Source organism: Alosa alosa, chromosome 5 (assembly GCF_017589495.1).
Source record: "Alosa alosa isolate M-15738 ecotype Scorff River chromosome 5, AALO_Geno_1.1, whole genome shotgun sequence".
In the NCBI taxonomy this organism is placed as follows: Eukaryota; Metazoa; Chordata; class Actinopteri; order Clupeiformes; family Clupeidae; genus Alosa; species Alosa alosa.
Window position 1 is genome coordinate 20238776 of NC_063193.1, and position 19560 is coordinate 20258335.

The 19560-nt window shown below is 42.1% G+C and overlaps 3 protein-coding genes across 4 annotated transcripts; 2 read left to right on the plus strand and 1 right to left on the minus strand.

The window, feature by feature from the left end:
• Positions 1-385: 385 nt before the first annotated feature.
• Positions 386-5277, plus strand: aldh3b2 (aldehyde dehydrogenase 3 family, member B2). Of its 2 annotated transcripts, none has more exons than XM_048243216.1 (10): positions 386-537; positions 655-850; positions 2079-2189; positions 2619-2739; positions 2846-2931; positions 3025-3106; positions 3526-3915; positions 4199-4365; positions 4626-4725; positions 4905-5277. In XM_048243216.1, the coding sequence occupies exons 1-10, from the start codon at positions 470-472 to the stop codon at positions 5102-5104; spliced, it is 1521 nt and encodes a 506-aa protein (XP_048099173.1). In that variant the 5' UTR covers positions 386-469; the 3' UTR covers positions 5105-5277. The 2 variants fall into 2 exon arrangements, with proteins under 2 accessions (XP_048099173.1, XP_048099174.1); XM_048243217.1 differs by having other exon boundaries at positions 465-537; positions 636-850.
• A 16-nt stretch (positions 5278-5293) lies between these two features.
• On the minus strand, positions 5294-8105 carry mmab (metabolism of cobalamin associated B). The gene is made up of 9 exons (XM_048243220.1): positions 7945-8105; positions 7747-7811; positions 7428-7521; positions 7271-7328; positions 7119-7191; positions 6851-6948; positions 6531-6595; positions 6301-6360; positions 5294-6226 (listed from the first exon to the last, which is right to left on the minus strand). The coding sequence occupies exons 1-9, from the start codon at positions 8046-8048 to the stop codon at positions 6142-6144; spliced, it is 702 nt and encodes a 233-aa protein (XP_048099177.1). The 5' UTR covers positions 8049-8105; the 3' UTR covers positions 5294-6141.
• Positions 8106-8234: 129 nt separating this feature from the next.
• mvk (mevalonate kinase) lies at positions 8235-17519 on the plus strand. The gene is made up of 10 exons (XM_048243218.1): positions 8235-8623; positions 10148-10295; positions 10443-10590; positions 11508-11663; positions 12414-12517; positions 12677-12722; positions 12849-12939; positions 13819-13938; positions 14139-14292; positions 16642-17519. The coding sequence occupies exons 1-10, from the start codon at positions 8546-8548 to the stop codon at positions 16791-16793; spliced, it is 1197 nt and encodes a 398-aa protein (XP_048099175.1). The 5' UTR covers positions 8235-8545; the 3' UTR covers positions 16794-17519.
• The last annotated feature ends 2041 nt before the right edge of the window (positions 17520-19560 follow it).

The following is a 19560-nucleotide window of genomic DNA, read 5'->3' on the forward strand; positions in this document are numbered from 1 at the left end:
TGTGTGATCCAGTGTGATTTGAAAATACTTTAGTTTGGTTTTGGACATTTGTTGAGCAAACCTACAAGAAACATGAGTTCTCCGCCTAGTCCATCTCCAACGAGATGGTTCAAAGCAATAAGAAGGTAAGATGGGCCAACTGATAGAATATGGATTTATTTATTTTTTAGAAGGCTGGTAATCGAATAACAGGTAGTAAGTTATACATTTGAATTTTTATATCTTCAGCTCCAGATTTGTTTGGATTAAACTCTCGACTGGATAAGCAGCTTAACCTTTTTTAGACCTACGTAATTTGACTTGAAAACGCCAGGCTATAGGCTATTTGTGACTTTGTTTCATTTTTTGGTTGCCATAATCTGATTGGCTGGCCTAAGGGGCCCTGCTTCTCAGCGTCCGTCTAAGAACACTCAGGAATATTTATTGAGATTGAACACCGAGGAAAATTGTGTGGCGTGGCTCATGGAATATGAACCGAGTCAGAAAAAATACAGCATGTCGTTCATGTCAGAGAAACGGCCGCATAACATGCAGAAGGTATCCGACGTTTGATTTAAAAGGAATGCCAATTTAAGATAACCTAGAGTGAATTATTGCGCAGGCTATAGGCTACTCTTAAATACTATGTCCTTCAGCAGTTGGATTCTTTCGCAGGACTCGACACGGAGATCTCTGCTTAAAGACTGGACCAGGGGAATGTGCCGAGATGCTAAAGAGGGCCAGAGCAGCCTTCCAGTCTGGTCGAACAGCGAATGAGTGCTTCCGACTGGCCCAGCTCGACGCCGTGATGCGCTTGGTCTTTGAGCATGAGTGTGACTTTGTTGATGCACTAGCGAGGGACCTGCACAAGGTAAACTCAGTCTGGACACAGCACTTTTGTTGAGCTATTTATACATGCAGCAACTGCAAAATAGTTTGGATTCAAATGTAATCACACAACAATGGTAAGCTTACATGCTGATCTGGATACAGGTGTGCACGGGAGTGCCCTTAATGAGTCTTAATGAGTGCCCTTCTAGTGTTGTAATGCAACACCCTGTAAGATGCCCCTTAAAATGATCTATACTTGCCGTTCCCTATGTGTGTCCTTCCATTGGAAAAGGGTGCCATTATGCAGTGCCCTCTATGCTGCCCCTACAATTGTACTACATGTGAGAAAGAAGTGCCAACATAGACGCTCCTCTAGTGGATAACATGTGATGCAGTGAAGTAAAGGGTGTCCCTACTTGCATCAATTTAGGGAAGTTTCCTAACGGATGCCCCTGCAGTGGAAAATATGTGGTAGATGCCTTTATAATGGGACAAACTTGAGGTTCCCTACCGGTGCCTTTCTGATGAAAGAAAATCATGAAGTGCCCTCTTAAATAGCACTGTGGCACTTTGAAGAGCCCTTGCAATGAAAAGGAACAAATCCCAGTAAAATGAGATGTAGTGCCCTACAGTCTTCCTTACCATGTTGATGATCTCTCTGCACTGTCCATATTTTCATTTTCAATGCATGGGGACTTTAGGCCGTTACAATAATAACACAAGCATTCATGTCACTGCAGACCCTCAGCCCTATCTCACAAAGAAAAAGAAAGTGAGACCCAATTACATTCATGCTGTGACCTGATAATCATCTACGTAAATCATGTGTGATAATCATGCTTTGTGATTGTCATCTTTTTTCCACAGCAAGATTCCTTAAATATGTTGATGGCTATGCCATATTTGTAAATCTCAATCTGTCCATGTCTTTCCACAAACCCCGCCAGAAGTCATCATTTACAGAGTTATTTTTTAAAAATGTTCTCTTGCGGTGCATGCCCCGGGACCCCCTATCTTTGCCAACTCTCTGAGGTTGGCCCTCTTCATGCACCCATGGGCCACAGAGGCTCCTGCTTGACACATAACCTTTTGCGTGAGCTTGGCACTCCATGTCGTGACATAGGTGCGCTTTTAGTTTTCTTGTTTTGTTTTGTTGTTTTGCCCCTGCCCTTCAAAAAGTTTGTGGACGTCACTGGGTCTGGATATAGTTTTGAACAATATTTTTACAGTATGCTCACCTTTCTTTTAATAATGTTGGGTCTTTTCAGCCTCGCTTTGAGACAGTGGTATCAGAGTTAATTCTGGTGAAGAATGAAGCTGTCTATGCCATCAACAACCTTCGTAAATGGATGGAGCCACAACGTGTCGAGAGAAACCTGGTGAGACTGTTATGTTCAGTTCAGATTGCATATTAGTTAGTTGCACACAGTCAATGTTATTTTGTATTGTTAAGATTATAAGAGACTCAGACATCTTAATAGAAAGAACCGGAAAAACAATCTCGCCTGTTACAAAGACCCACATTGTGCTGCGGGACCCAAAGCGGATTAAAGGGTAATCTGGAAAAGGTTTTCCCAGCTTGATTTGGGCATGGCTATTCTTATGCTTTTTTGTTTTTTATACAGAATCAGTTTCACACAGAAAAAGATACAACAGTGGCCATTTTCACTGATTCCTGTGTTAGGGACTATATACGCTCATAAACTTCCGCTGCAGTTAGGCTTCTAGAGAGATAAGGCCATTTTGAGAGATTCAAGAGATTCTTTAAAAAAATAAACAAACAAAAACATTTGTGTGGTTTGGACCAGTCCACAGCTCTGGATGAATGCATGGTGGTGAGCGAGCCTCTGGGCACAGTATTGGTCCTTGGGTCATGGGCAAACCCTGTTCAGCTCTGCCTCGTGCCCCTGATTGGAGCCATGGCTGCAGGTACAGACAGTTCGGCCTGTCTTCTTTTCATGATGGCAGTAGGTCTATAGGCCTGTCATGTGTTATTATTGTGTGTGTGTGTGTCTGTGTGTGTGCGCGCATGCAGGGAATTGTGTGGTCATCAGCCCCTCTGAACACTGTGCTCACACAGCAGAGCTCCTTCACCGACTTCTACCCTCTTACCTGGATAATGTGAGTGGAGCGTTAATCTGCTTTAAAGGCCCAAACCTCTGGCACATGCATGCTCCAAGAGATCTAAGATCAATCCTCTCCCTCCTTCTTTAGGAGTGCTATCATATTGTCCTTGCAGGGACAAATGACATCTCTGAGATGGTGGAACTGAAGTTTGACTACGTCTTCTTTTCTGGTAAAACTTTTATATCATTCTTTAGTCAGTACACAGCTTGTATGGATTTACATTTCATCATTTTAGTTGTTTAGTTTTTACCATGCAAAGAAGTCTTTTTGGTAATTAACTCGGGAAGCTACCTGAGGTAATCACTGTCAGGTTCCTCTCATAACCTAACATGACTGTTGAGCTGAAATACCAACAGCCTTTCACTAGATTTGCAGATTTCACCTTTAATGATCAGAAGAGGGGTGACCAATCAAAGCCTTTAACACACTCAGTTGAGACGCTGTATGATGATTAGGGAATTGAGTGTTGGAGGTATTTAACATGATATACCATGTGATTGTCATTGAGCACAACAGTGTGCGTGAGTTTGACCTCCCAAACCCAGCCCGAGAGTGTGAGGATGACCAGTGGTGCATTGTGTTCCGCAGGCACTCGTGAGGAAGGTACCAAGGTGTCCCTGGCCGCAGCCCGCAGTCTCACGCCGGTCACTCTCGTACTGAGCGGCAAGAACCCGTGCTACGTGGACCAGACGTGTGACATAAACACCACGGCGCGCCGGATCGCCTGGGCCCGGTTCCACAATGGCGGACAGAGCGTGGCCTCGCCGGACTACGTGCTGTGTCACGCCGACGTGAAGGAGCGGCTACTGCAGGCTCTGCGCTGTGCCCTGCTCATCTTCTATGGCTCGGACCCGCGCGAGTCTCGCAGCTACGGCCATCTGGTGAACATGGAGAACTTCAGCCGCGTCAGAGACCTGCTCTGGAGGTCAGGGAAGGTGGTGATGGGGGGTCAAGTGAACGAAGCGGAGAAGTATGTTGGTCAGTGCCACATTACATTTGGTCATCACGCACATTAATCTCAAACATGTAGTGTCTGTGATGGCCTTGTGATTACAAAATGATTACATCAGGGTTTAAAGTTCACACAGGCAACGTTTCTGATTTTAGATTTTAAAATGGAAACATTTCTGATTGAGGCATGGACATTTTCCTTCTTTAAGCCCCCTTACATACAGTATAATTCCCTGTTGATTTGTATGTTTTAGTCATGGTGTAGTTTGAGGATGTGTTTTCTCTAAATGACTCCTCTGTTTGTCTTTAGCACCAACACTGTTGTCAGATGTGTCTGAGACAGATCCAGTCATGCATCAGGAGTATTTCGGCCCGATCCTTCCTGTCCTGACAGTAGAAAGTGTCGATGAGGCCATCTCCTTCATCAACAAGAGAGACAAGCCTTTATGTGTTTATGCATATTCCAGCAACAACAAGGTAAATGGTAGCTGTAACAACTCAGAAGTCTACACATTAATTAATCTTACTGCCCGACACTGTATGAGATGTGCTAGCGACATACACGTCACCCACTGGATTTTAGCCCTCTTGCTAGCATCCCAGCCTCCCATGTGTGAGACTGCGAGAACAAGTCCGGTGTAGGACTGTGATGTCTGTATACAACACTGTTTATACACCCACAAATGCATGGTTGAATTGTGACTGACGGAGGCTTTCTGTCCATTTCCGTTCTGCAGGTGATTTCCAGACTGATGAACGAGACCTCTAGTGGAAGCTTCTGCTCAAATGACAGTGTCCTGCAGAGTCTCATGCCTTGCCTACCCTTTGGAGGAGTGGGTGAGTGCTATTTTAACTGTCTTGTCTAAAGTCCTTTCCTGGAGTGCCTTGATTGCTTTCCTTTTCAATATTTTGGTGTGTTTAGGTAATCATTACAGCCTTCATATTTTATAAACATTGGCTACATTTTTTGCGGAAAAAAATATATACCAAAAGCACTTAACCAAAACTCATTTTAGGTCAGAGTGGGATGGGCTCATTCCATGGACGCTACAGCTTCGACATATTCTCTCACAAGAAGTCCTGCCTTTTGCGGGGCACTCGGATCGAGTGTCTGACCTACCTGCGCTACCCGCCTTACGATGACCGCAACCTGTCCCTCATGACATGGGCCAGCAGCCTGACGCAGAAGAGCCAAGGCTGGTGTCAAATTCTATGAAGGCTTTGATGAAAGAGTTAGTACGGCCTTCATGATGAATATGTTTAGTGCTGTGTCTGTGCTAGTGTTCCTACCAGCTTTATGGCAACTACATGAACTGAATGTAAGGAATTCTGTTGCAGGTCTGCTGGAAAAGAACCTCAGACTCAGTCTAGAAAATGGTGATTGACATGCAACCCAGGCACTGTCTGTGATGCATAAAAGATGTATTTAATTCATTGAACAGAAGGTATTAATTAATCCGAGTAAAGGCAAATCATTTAATCTATATGACAACGATTTTGTAATCTTGGCCACAACAGTTCATCAGGGAGGCATTAGGGAGATATTTTGCAAATGTGTGTATTTTTCTCTCCCCCTGTGCCTTCTTTTTCACATTTGCAATGTGGACCTCATTGAAATTCAGTTAGCTCTTGAACATGGATTCACTGTTGTTAAATAATAATTTATATTGATACATATAACATTATTGTCTGCTAGAGTTTCAGTGTGTTTCATCAATTCCATGACTTTAAATTTAAATATCTATTTTCACAAAGAACAAAAAAAGTGATTCATCATGATTAATCACAGCAAACTGCATCAATAATGAGTTCAATTAAAAAAAGAATATGCATATGTACAGAACTCTATAAATAACATCAAAAAAGGAGATGGAGTGTGAATATTATCTGACCGGAAATCTAAGGAATCTGAGTGTTAGGTCCAGGGGAAGGGTGGGTACCGATAAACTGAAGAATGCCAGAGCCCTCTACTGTACATTTATAGCAATAAGAGGTGCTTTTACCTTTCTTTTAAAAAAAAAAAAAAAAAACTCTTGACTAAGCAAGGTGTTCCACGTTACAGAAATGTCATGTGGAATTCCATAGAAACGGGCATGTCTTGTGGAATTACATAAAAACCTTCTCCATTGTGTTCGACTTGATACATTTTATAGTTGAAGATCAAATAAAAATACAAGCTTTGATTTCACACAAAAAACAGCCAGTTTCTCAATCAGTATGATTTACCCACTTCCTCCCGAACACACACGGGTGTTATGTAGGTCTTCTGTAGACACTTTCAGCTGCTCCCTCCTTCATGGCCGCATACCTCGCCAGGGTGAACAGGTAGTCGCTGAGTCTGTGTGTGGAAACGAAGGAGGGTTAACAGCTGGGATGGAATGGGGATGGGTGGTTGATGGGTTACATCACTACCTGTTTAGAAACTTAGCAACATCAGGATCAGCCTCCCCTGAGCGAACAATAGGGGCCACACTAAGGAAGAATAAAACGGGTTAAAATGGTAAAAAAAAAAGTGTATACATTAATTGTAATGATTTTAAAAAAAAAATGAAGAATTGAAGTCCTTTAAAACTGAACGAAATGTTGTTAATCTGTGAATGTGTGTTCATGTACAGTATTCTCCAACAGAGATTGTTGCTGACCTTCGCTCGGCCCTGCGACACACTGCGCGGGCTACATGTAAAGAGGCACTGCTCTTTCCTCCAGACTGCAGGATGAAAAAACACATGCACATCCCTCAATGTGCATCACTGGCAATAACGTGTGGGTATTACATGACAACATCGTACCATTAACAGCCTATACTGTACCTACACCCTATATATTTCCTTGCTAAGATGGCAACATGACTGATTTAAACAGAACAAAACAAACTAAAAAACATGCCTTGCATATACTCAATACAAATGGGTGAATGGCACTTCGTCTTATATTTAGTTCTAGTCACTCAAGCGAACCTTACAGGCAATATGAAATTAGTCAATGGTGGCAGCTCCGCTGTGTACTTGTCAATCCAACTCTCGAGCTCCAACACAGGCTGGGGACTAAACTTGGTCTTCACTGGGGAGAGAAAGAAAAAAGATGCCTTTTGAAAATGTTGACCACACCAGGCCCGAAGCAGTGGGTCTCCCTTGATATTTACCCTGTAAGCAATCTTGTTTGTGGTCTATAATGTCTCAAGCAGTTATGTTGGTCATGATGGGAGCCAATACTACTATAAACATATTTACCTCTGTGACTCTCCCTAGCTGATGAGAAAGGGGTGGCAACATTAGATCCCACATCTTGCAACACACACTGAATCTGTACACACAAATCAAATTTCAGACCAGAACATGGGAGGTATAAATTCCTGTGAGCAATAAAATGGACAGTGACAGACCTTCTCAAGCTCTTCAATAAATTGATGTTCCTTGTCCTTGCAAAACTCCCTGGCCAATCTTTGAGAAGAATACAGGGGGTCTATTAGAAAGCAATGCATGACAAAACCAAACACTTGCCTTCTGATAATCTTAATCCAACAATTTCACTGAGCCTACCCTATGGCAGACGACAACTCATCTGTATCACCCAAAGCCTCGAAGATGCTGTCTTCTTTTGGTCTTCTCTCACCTGTGAATGTGCTGGAAAATCCTGCGTTTGTGGAACAATGAAACAGGTAATGATTTGTCTCAATGATCTGAATTTAGTCTAGAAAGAAATTTTGTGGATTTTTAAATAATTACTACAAGAATTCGTCAATCAGTAGTAGCCTGCTTCATGTTCAAGGATCTACAGTCAAAGTCACAAGAGCAACATCAAGGGTGTTAGTAGTGGTGAGGTAACAGAACTGAGAATTAAACAAGTCGGTTGCAACACCTTTATCTCCAGTTTTGGTGTAAATTTTCGGAACTCTAGTCTCTTCATCTGACCTGGTGGCAAAACTTGAATGGGGACAAAAAAGAAGAGCATTATTTCAACGGGGTTACTAGCACAGACAGCTGTAACTTCTACCACACAATGCTATCTTTGCTTCGCTAGCTAGCCAGGGCGACAACCAAAGAAAATTAATGTTACCTTCTATCTGTCCTACATATGTGTCGTATCATGTACATCTGTGCACACTGGCTTGACCAAAAGATACAGCGCATTTGCAAGCGGTTGGTCACAGCAGCTGCCATTATTGTCAGTTTCGTAACAAGAAAGCAAGCGTGATGGTTATTCTTGCTATCGTCGTATTTACATTCATAGTAATATGTCTGTTATAGGCACCCGTACAAAGAAGGCTGGGCTTTCCTGTCACACGACCGATACGTCTGATAGGCTGTTTAGTTCTCGATGATTCCGATTGGTTATTGGGCAGTCTGTACATAAGGCGTTTAGCACTCATTGGATTTTATCGGGAATGCATTCATCCGTGTGTTGACACTTCATCTGACTTATGTGTGGCAAGTTCACAGTGAGGGATTGTTAAATAGAGACTGCATTTGACCTTCTGTTAGTGAAACTTATTAGACACTAGTGGCGGCGAGTACAGCTTCATAGCGGATAGCTAGCCTGTGATCGACTGCTAGCCAAGCATCTAGCTGTGTCTTTATTGTATTCAAGCGACTGTTGTTTTGGCTCATGGTGAGCAACTTTAAGAAATTTCCGTATTCGTTGTGCATTGAATTTTAGAATGCACGCTATTGACTGCATTGTTTCAGCACCAGGAAAAGCCATCCTTCATGGAGAGCACGCTGTCGTCCACGGGAAGGTGAGTGAGCCTGGGCTCCGGGTGTTGCTGATGTTTTGACAGATTACTAAAACGTCGATTACTGAGACTCCCGACCTTACCTTATCTAACATTTAAGTCTGTCTTTGGTCTGGCCTTGAGACCCTCAATTTCCCATGGTCATTAATGATACGGTGAGCTACGTGGTCAGACGCGCAAATGAGTGCCTGCACTTGTTTGGAACAAGCTGATGTTAGGCACATTTGCAAGTTCCCAACTGGCCTTTCAGTAGCCTACTCGACAGGTTTGTCCATGGCAACGACTGGCATACGGATAAATTCTATCAAAATTAAGGTCTGACATCTGGAGAGATTATTCTGGGTGATGTTCATGTAACATGACGTTACAGACTTCTAGAGCACATACCAGGGCAAACAGAGCATGTGCGGCTATCGTGCGTAACTGTATCTGGTAGCATCAGACAGATTTTTGACAGATGTTTACCAGATGTTTACAAGATGTAGGCACATTTGTGCTCCATTATTGTCTCATATTAGTAACTAAACCCAGAATAGAAATACAAAATATTAAATTAAGTATTAACTGATCCAGTGTCATCGTATCCTAGGCACTTGAAATATCCATAGTACATAGGACAGTAAATATCTGATCAGCCATTCTGTTTTTGCACTGTCAAAGTTGCTTGAATATGCATGGGTCATTCTACAGATTTGGTGCCATTTGTGATTGAGGAGGATGAACAAATGAACATTAAAATGGCAATCTTTTTATTTTATTTGATGTGACAAAGTGATGTGTGTACTTGATAGCAAAACTTTTCTCCATCCTAACATGAACAATTTAGCCATTCAACCCATTGATAAACAGTGTGTGGGATGAAGAAACCTTCTTAACTATGGGTTTTCCCTATAAAAGTGTTGAAAGCCTGAGATTGACCAAGTCCACATATATCCACCATTAATCATAAATCCACCATAAATTATTTAATAGAAAGTGAGAGAGAAACTGACCACTTGTCATACCATGCTGTTCTGAAAACGCCACCTGTATGACACCACCTCCACCTGCTGTATGACACCACCTCCTTTATAAAAGATGTCAAAAGGATCAAACTACCATTTTTTGGGAGGGGGAAATGGTTGTGCTACGGGGTTGATTGAAACACAGGGACAGGGTTCTTCATTAACAAATAAATTGCATTATTATTTAACACTATGTACTCAAAATGAGTCACGTTATTTTTATAATGGTCAATGGGTACAGGTGAAATTCTTGATAGTCTCAGGAACGGCAAACATATATGTTGAAATAAATCTCTGTTTAGAACTCTCTTCCCAATTACATAGAAAAACATGTAAAACTTTGAAATGTTGCAATCTAAATGTAGTTTGATCAATGTTCTGAAAAGTTATAACTAGGCTACATCTTAGGACACTGATACTACTTAAATGCCACGGTATTTGTAGAATGGCCCATATACTACAATTAAAAATTATGCTTTTTTTTATTATGTGATACATTTAGCCTGTAATCTCAATGTTTCAGGTTGCTCTGGCAGTGAGTTTGAATTTACGAACATTCCTTCGACTTCAAGCTACCTCCACCAGCAAGGTCTGCATCAATCTACCTAACATAAACACATTTTTGTCCTGGGATGTCAGTGCACTACAGCATTTGCTTCAAGACAAAACCAGTAAGTGAACAGTGCATCTGTTAAGTTTCTGTGTTCATCATGATGTAACATACATCAAATTCCATTTATCACATCATACCTAATGTTTGTACAGTGCATGCTTTATTTCCATACAGGGGGTAAGCTTACCTGATATTTATTTTACAGTTGACCATGGGAACTTAAAGGAGCTGGATGCTGATCTAGTCAGAAGGCTACGAGAGTTTACCGGAATAGAGGATGGAAGCACTGACACCCGGAGTATGGCTGTGTCGGCCTTTCTCTACATCTACTTCTCCGTCTTTTCCAAGTCAAAGTAAGAGTGCTACAAAACACATGCTCTTTGATGTGTTTAGGTGATTGGGAATTGAGGGATTGCAAAATCCCCGTGTGGGCAGATATCAAAGCTAGACAAGTGTGGCAATACAGTTGTGACGTGTGGTGTTTGTGGTGGACGAAGAAAACCGTTACTCTGCTCATAGTGCCAATACACCCTGATGGTGGAAGAATGATGAGAGTTTTTCACTAGATCGAAGGCTGGAGTTGTGACAAGCGTGCGTGAGTACTGCCCGAGGAAAATGAGCAGACTTGTTTATCACTCAGATCCATCAAGAAGCTCTTTTATTGACGCTGACAGTCAAGGCTTTTTACAGAGGCTTCTTTCTACTAGGCTTGCAGTGTGGCCGCCAACAAATGTCGTGGAGTCTGTTATAAACTGTATGGCAATATAATACCCTTGTGGAGCGTCCCCATTAGACAGATTGTAGTATGTCTTCTCAGCAGAAAATGTCCTTGGTGTAATCACCATACACACATTTATGGTCCATTTCATGCTGCAATTCTAATATAATTGGACTCTTGAGTTGTAATTTATCATGCTCCTTAAGGAGGCTGAAGTAATGCAGATCAAGAGCAGTGAGCTCTCCAGTGGTGTTTATATTTGTTTGTTTTCAAAGATATGACATTCAGTTTGAAACGCTGTAAACATCCTCTTTAATGGACCAGATTCAGGCTTGACAAGTGGTATACATTTGTTTTGTAATAAGAATGATTAAGTTTTAAATTAATATAATAAAGTCAACATCATTGAGAATCTGTATGCTTGAAGAAGCTTTTTTTTTCTTTTGATTTTTGGTCATCCAACATTTAGCTGAGCACTCTTTGTGTGCAGTCCTGGGTGTGTGTACGTATTGCCTTTTTATTGTTGCTGACTGGAAGGGTGATGTGTTGCAGAGCGTTGCCCAGCCTGACTGTGACTGTCTGGTCGGAGCTGCCCACGGGAGCTGGCCTGGGCTCCAGCGCCGCCTACTGTGTGTGTGTGGCCGCCGCACTGCTCTCAACGCAGGGGGCCGTCTCCTGTCCTCTGGGGCCAGATGGGGACACAGCCAGGTAACATACACACACACACACACACACACACACACTTTCATACAGATTATTTTGGGCTGCATACTAACAGCAAGTGTTGAGTGAAGAAATACTGGCCATTGCAGTGGGTTCTGTGGAAGAAATTGGACCTATAGGATCTATAAACCCTGAGAGAGACTGAGATAAGGCTTGACTTTCTTGTTAGTAGTTTATTCACCTCTCAGGTCTCATGCATCAGGCAATCTGTACAGAGAAACAGTCTGTGCACCAAAGAGATAATCACTTGTTTCTCACACACACATTTATATTTTGTATCATTATACTTCCTTTCACACACACACACACACACACACACACACACAACTTTAGTACAATGAGTTAGAACATTAGGTTAAGAACTAAGGACATTTAAAAAACACACAGGCCTGATTTGTTATTTGCACAGAAAAGTTACAGAAACAGAAGTATCAAATTAAAAGGTTTATGCTCTTACAGAAGCACAAGTATCAAAGCAAAAGCAATAGTTTAAATTCCATCTTTGTAATTTTCCCTCACAGTTCTCACAATGCTCTAGTCACAAGAAGAAACATCAGAAACAAGAAGCTGACAAATGGATCCTTGTTGTTTTCCCTGTGTACTGTCATTCCCTTGTATTTTTTAGACAAAAGCTCTTAGCATTTTGTATGGTAAATCTTTGCCGCACTACTGAAACTGCTCCTGTTGGTTCTGACTACATGGTGTGGATTGATATGTGTCTCTACCTTGGCTCAGGTGGAGTGGTGAGGAGTTGGAGATGATCAATCAGTGGGCCTTTCAGGGGGAGAGGATCATCCATGGGAACCCCTCAGGGGTAGACAACGCCGTGAGCACATGGGGTAAGATGGGACCAGTACATCAACATCATCATGCTCACCCAACCCAGGCTCGCTAAGATGATGTGGACGTGTATTTGTGACTTTTTAACAGATGTTTGGACCTTTTTTGACAGCATTTATTGATACGATAGTTCCCTGTTTTTGTTTACTCTTTCATAGGAAGCATACTAAGATATCATGCTGGGAAGATTACCCCTTTGCAAAGGTACCCCTCAATTAGATGAATGCTTCTTATTTAATGAACAACAAAAGTGATCTGCACACAAACGATCATCATTGTATGGTTTGGCATCTTTCCCCCTGCTAACTTTGGCTGTAATGGTCTCCTCAGGGTTCCCACGCTCCGGATTCTCCTCACCAACACCCAAGTGCCGCGCAGCACAAAGACACTTGTTGCCGGTGTGAAGGACAAAATTAACAAGGTACGGAAATGGCCGCTCCTCACGCGCTCCCAGTCCTGTAATTAGCATAATAGCTGCAGCTGCCACAGTCACTCAAAGCTCTCTGGGGGATCAGAGGCTTCTATTTATGAAAAAAAGAGGAAGAAGCCAAAAAAAAAACAAAACAAAAAAACGCAACAAGACAGGAAACTAAAGTGCTCTGTAGACATCCCCAGGTGCTGTTGCTGTGACAACAGTGACGGGTAGGTTGTCGCATAACAGGGTGAATCCAGGTCGGGTGGGAGGTGGGGATGGTGTTTGCTTTACCGCAGCGATTATGAAGGAAGAGGAGTGAAAGTTCGTGCCCTTTTTCACCGGGAGTGTGCCGCAGCGTGCACATCACTGCTTCCTGCTTAATCAGGAGGCACTAATTGTGCTTCTGAAGGGCTGCCGCTGTGTCGTGCTCTGGTTAATTACGATCATTACTTTAGCCAGAGTCAGAGATGAAGGGAAGGAAGCCAGAGGATGTTGCAAAGCAGGGCTCCATATGACCCTCTGGTTCAATGAAACCACTTTGTACTAGCTGAAGAAATGAAGAGCTCATACTACCTTTTGCATGGATCTTGGGTTTTGAAATGAGATTTAAGAAGAAAAATGACATCTAAAAAGGAATCTGATGCAACTTTGGACACATTCACCTAATGTGTACCTTGGAAACAGTCAAAAGGAAAAGGGTTCAAATCATTATACACTCATTGGCCACGTTCATTTTGAGAGTAAGAAGATAGACACACTATCCAATATTTAGCAAGAATGGGATCTCCCCAAAGCTTACCGTATGTCAATCATTCATGAATCTCACCTTGTCTACCTTCTTTCTCTCTTTTTATATTTTCTTTCTCTTTGTTTCTCTGTGTAAAGTTCCCGTCCGTACTAAACCCTGTGCTGGAGTCCGTGGATGCTGTGTCCTGCATGTGTGAACAGACACTCATGGAGATGGCCAAAGGCTCACCAACAGCAGAACATTACGCCACATTGGAGGTACAGACAAAACAAGAGTGCCCAGTAAATACCTCCATCAGTAACCTCATGTACTCTCTTATCTTATCTAGATGATATGTTTATAATATGTAGAAATCCTGACATGCCATGAAGCCGTCTTATCGATCTCATCTCTTTGCTTTGGAGCAGTTTGACTCATTTTTATTTCCCTTTTTTTTTATTTTTATATTTCTGCACAGGAGCTGATGGATATCAACCAGCACCATCTGAATGTGATGGGTGTGGGCCACCCCTCACTCGATACCCTCTGCACAGTCACACTGAGGCGGGGGCTGCACAGCAAGCTGACCGGGGCCGGAGGCGGGGGCTGTGGCATCACTCTCCTCAGACCAGGTGCACTCACATGCTCGTGTGTGTGTGTGTGTGCGTGTGTGCGTGCGTGTGTGTGAGATGGCCGAACAAGAATGAAATCGGGCTAAATCGTGTAAAGTGTTGTCTGGCTTGAAGCTGGTGCTAAGCAAATTAGTAAGGTTTCCTTTGCAGGAGAGCATGTTGGGAAGAATAAATACATCCTGAGGTATTTTAGAGATTCAAAATGTTGAAATGCATTTGAACTCTATGCCTTCAGATTTCTCCTTCCTTTGGCTTCATCTCTGTCAGAATAATATTCTTAGTTTGATGTTGTTTGAGTTCTGTTGGAGTTTTGGTTCTTTGGTATTTTTGTCTTTAGTTTTATCTCTGTGAGTGATGAGATGATCAGTTTTGTTAAATCGGGTTCACTTCAGGGTTTGTTTATATCCTAGGCTGACACGTCTGATAAGAAATGGGTGTAGTGTTGAGTGTAAGTTGGCCAGAAAGAGATTTCTTGCTTGTTTCCTGACAAGATCTCAACAGGACCTGTCAGATGTCAATGCTTCATCATCTTTGTTTGTTTTGTTTATGCCTGAAGCATCTTAACACACAGAATCTTAATCAGGATGCCAGATTTCCCAGTATACAGGCTCGGATGATTGCAAGTCTGATAATGGCAGCAAGCTGGGTACCTGCTCTTAATGCCCCTTCTTAGACGAGGGAAGTAAATTGCTTCCTTTTGCAATTGCCATTTCAGTGATTACCTACTTTTAAGATGTAGCCCAAGACCTGAAATAAATGGCTTCCAAAGAATAGGCAGTTGTCACTTGTGTTGCAGGAATAAGATAAATACATTTTACAAGTTTAGAAGAAACATATTTAAATATTACACTGCTGACTGTTGAGAAGCCACAGCCTTAGGCAGAAATGGCCCTGTCAGGAAAATGGTAAGAGGGGTTAGGCCGAGCAAAAGAGACGCTTATCTTATACGTTAAGCTTTATACACTCTATACCCTGCATGCCTGTGTTGAAGTTTCAGACAGCAGCAATCAAACAGCAAACTTCTCTTTGCTTTGATAAGCAAAAGCAGTGATTTGCCTTACTTCTGGCTGAGGCCCAGAGAGAGAGAGAGAGAGAGAGAGAGAGAGAGAGAGAGAAGAGAGAGAAAAAAGAGTGTATGATTGATAAAAGGTGTGTTGGCAGGGCGACTGTGGGGAAAGGGTGGGGGTGTTGGGAGGGTTGCCTTGTTCTGTAAGAAAAGGAAACATCAGCAGAATTGAAGTGCTAAGGCACAGGGAAGTGGATGGAAGGCAGAGGGCTAGCATCATCACAAGGCCGGCCATGGGACTGCCCCTGTGAGCGTGCTGCAGCTGTCAAACTGAGATCTGCTGTTGGACACAACAATGCATCAGGTCACTAGCAAGTGTTAAAGCTAGAATACTCCAATAGTTTTTGTGTTTGAAAGTGAAAATAGTCAGACAATGATAATTTGATAGTCCCAAGACATTATTACATTATTTCCTAGTATTCCCACCCATTGCATACATTATGCTTCTATGAAGTTTGTAGATAAAATACAGAAACTAAACTTTGGAAATAGATTTTCTCTGATCTTTCAGAAATGTGATTGTTTTGGGTCATACTGTAGACATAGGAAAGCTACACATTGCATCTTTAAGCAATATCTCAACAGACTTGTGATCAAATCTCAATCTGCCACAGAAATAGCACACTTCATGGACATTTCCACTGACAGCAGTTATGATATGTCTATTTGGAGAAGAACAGAAAAACTGTGATTTGAAGCACTCTGTAATGGAGGCTTTGGTTCATAAAAAATGGCACTTGAAAGTCTAATTTTACCAATGTGACTGTCTGTACTGCTAAAAATACAAATCCATTATAGGGCTAGGTCTCTGGGACGTCTACAGACTTATTAAATTAAAATGCATGGTGTCAGTGGTGTGGGGGGTATGTGGTTGGGGGCTGCTAGAGGACACTCTTTAAAGCCTCTAAAAAGACAAGGATGGCAAGGAGTTTTCCCATATGCTTGTGGATACTTTAGACTGGTGATTGTAGAATTGGCATTCTATTTAGAACACACGTATGTGTCTCCTGTACATTGGTGTCCTGTACATACGTTAAATCTCTGACAGGACCTGGAAGTTTGTTTTTGTTCAAAGAGCAAAAGATGTAGCTCAAGGTTCTTTCTGGTGAAAATAAATGGATTTATCAGCAGCTTATTGTAATTAACGAGACCGCTTCTTTTGGCTTCGTGTTAACGCTTATCAACCAAAAGCCTTCTTTGATGTTCAGAGGCCGAGTGTTTTTTGCAGATCTTGATGAACTCGTTGCTCTGACTCCTTTGATTTCCCCCTTTTACCTTTTCAGACACAGACAATGCGGTGGTCCAGAGCACCATTCAGGACTTGAAAGACACCGGCTATGAATGTTGGGAAACGAACATCGGCGTGCCTGGAATTCAGCTGCACTCTCCCCACAGCATTAAAGAGGAAGTCATGAATGTTTTCAACAGCTACTAACAGCAGCAACTGGCTGTACCTAACAGATTGGCACACCATCTGAGCAGTCATAACAGCCCATGAAAGCAAGGCTACAGGATAGGTGACCACGAAGAAGCTGTCTTTTAGGAGCTGGGTGTTATAGCCTACCAGAGACAAGTGGTGTGTCAATTCTCCAGAGAATGTTATACATTGCACTAGAAAGAATATCCTCAGAGTAAGGACGCAAATGCATATGCCTGCCAATATATCATGCCCATGCGTGTGTTTGTTGTGGAATGCTAATTTATTCATTCAGACTGATGTCTGAGAGGGCTTGGCTATATTGTTGCACAATAATAAACATGGCATAGATATGGACACAAAGATGTGGGAAGTGGATCTCTCAGGTTGTGGTGTATTAGTAAGGGTGTAACGGTATACAAAAATAATGTTTCGGTGTGTACCTCGGTTTTACTGCTAATCTAAAATGAACTGACAATATTGCTGATGCACAACGGGAATAATATGTATATACAGTACAGGCCAAAAGTTTTGACACCTTCTCATTTCAATGCATTTTCTTTATTTTCATGACTATTTACATTGTTCATTCTCACTGAAGGCATCAAAACTATGAATGAATCCAAAGTTATTTGGCCCAAAGATAAATATTTGTCAATTATGGCTTGCTGAATATGGTATTAAATGTAAAAAAAAAAAGCACCTTTGAAGAAACTAGAATATAAGACGTGTTTTCAGTTATTTCACACTTTTTTGTTAAGTACATAATTCCACATGTGTTCACTAATAGTTTTGATGAATCTACAATGTAAATAGTCATAAAAATAAAGGAAACTCATTGAATGAGAAGGTGTGTCCAAACTTTTGGCCTTTACTATATATATATTATTTTTTACTAAACTGACATATGGTCCATTACTTAATATGTTGTGTGGGAACTCAAATTTGAAACATTGTCCACAAGCAAAAAAGCCTGACTATTGTTAAAGACTGCATTTGGTACATTTGGTACACATCTATTGAAAACGTCCTGTGCCGAAACCGTTTGGTACAAATATGTGTACCTTTACACCCCTAGTTATTAGTTGCTTTGATACTGGTTGGCCAGTAGATGGCATTATCTGTTCAGGTAAAGAGCTCTCACTCAGAAGAATGAATTGTCTGGATTGAATTGAGCTTGATGGGGACTCATCACTTCAGTCAATCCGTTCATTTTGACATATTGTCATCAGTTGCTGATCAAAATGCTGCCTTTGGATCACTGTACACAAATCATGTCAAATCATGTAAATTCTTTAATCATGTCAGTTTTCATGTGAAAGACAACAATAAATCAGTCTCGGTTTACTATCAGTTACGTTTACAGTAAATGTCTTAGCCGTTCTGTGGAAAGCGTTGGTTTGTAGCTCAGATCTTCACACGTCTGCGTAGCCTACTACCCTCTTTGGTGCTCTCCAGCTCTGTGTGAGGCTCCTTTTTATAAATATTTATTTTGGTGCTTGTCACAGTCTCTTTGAGGTGATTACACATACCATAAATGACAGTCCCTGTTCAAAGCCGCGGTTGCCAGGAGACTCCTGGCCCCCTTCCAGCGCTGGCTTTAGTTCATTTCGGAAACACAATGTGGAAATTAACTTCTCTGCACTTTGTCAGGAACCGCAGCGGCGGTAGCAGCAGGGGCAGATTTTTCCTCAAATCCCCGAGCAGCCATGTAATTCACTTGGAATTCTGCGGAAAATAGGAGATAAAAAAAGACTATCTTTTGAAGACCATGCCCCAAGCTGTAGAGAGGAAATTTCAATTATATTGAGCAGACTCGTCTTTTTTCTCTCTCATTCCTCTGCCTCTTCTTCTGAACATGGAGGGGACTGACATGCCCCCCCCCAATACCTTTTACACTGAACAAATAGGTCCGCACATCAGTCCTGCCCACGCTAAATGACTTTGCCCCTGGACTAGTGGCACGAAGCGTGAAAAATGTGCCGGCTTCGCTTTTCTCTCCCTCTCTTTCTTCTGACAAATTTCTGAAGTTGCTTGCTGAGGCTCACATCCAGATAAATCTACACAGTGGCCGTGATTACACGAATCAATTCGCCCCCTCACCCCTCTTCCCCCCCTTCTCAAAGTCAACGGAGTCGGAATGCGTTGAGGGAATTGCATTCCAATCTTTGATCATCTGTAATGAAAAGATTGAAGCCTGTCTCCGAATGGAATAACAGGATTACCAAGGGAGGATGAGAGTAACATCAGGCGTTTTTGGAGAGGATGGGGGGCAGCATCTGTAAATCTGGCTTTTCAAAGGGATGTAGGATTACAGTCACACGTGCTGCCATGGTACCCACCACACACACACACACAGACAGACACACACCACACACAGACAGACACACCACACACACTCGCTAGCACACACTTCCAGTGAGTGAGTCAGAGAACAAAAAAGAAAAATGATAATAAAAATAGTGTTCATCAGACAGTCTGGCTTCATGCTTTGACAGAACATTTTCAGAATAATATATTGCTCACATACATGACCGACTGGAATGAAAGTGATCAAAATGAAGAGAGCCTGAGCACGTTTGAGGGAAAGGTCAGCCTTCGGGAGTCTCGGGAAATAATTGATTCCCCCTTTCTCCTATTTCAAATATTGTTTGTATGCTTTTAAATGTCAGGGGGCTTTAGTTGGATTGTAGTCAGGGGGGAGCCAGACAGCCTAATGTACGGATGGGTCAGACATCATGAAGTACCCCCCCCCCTCTCCCCTAATAGTCTCCTCTTCCTCCCA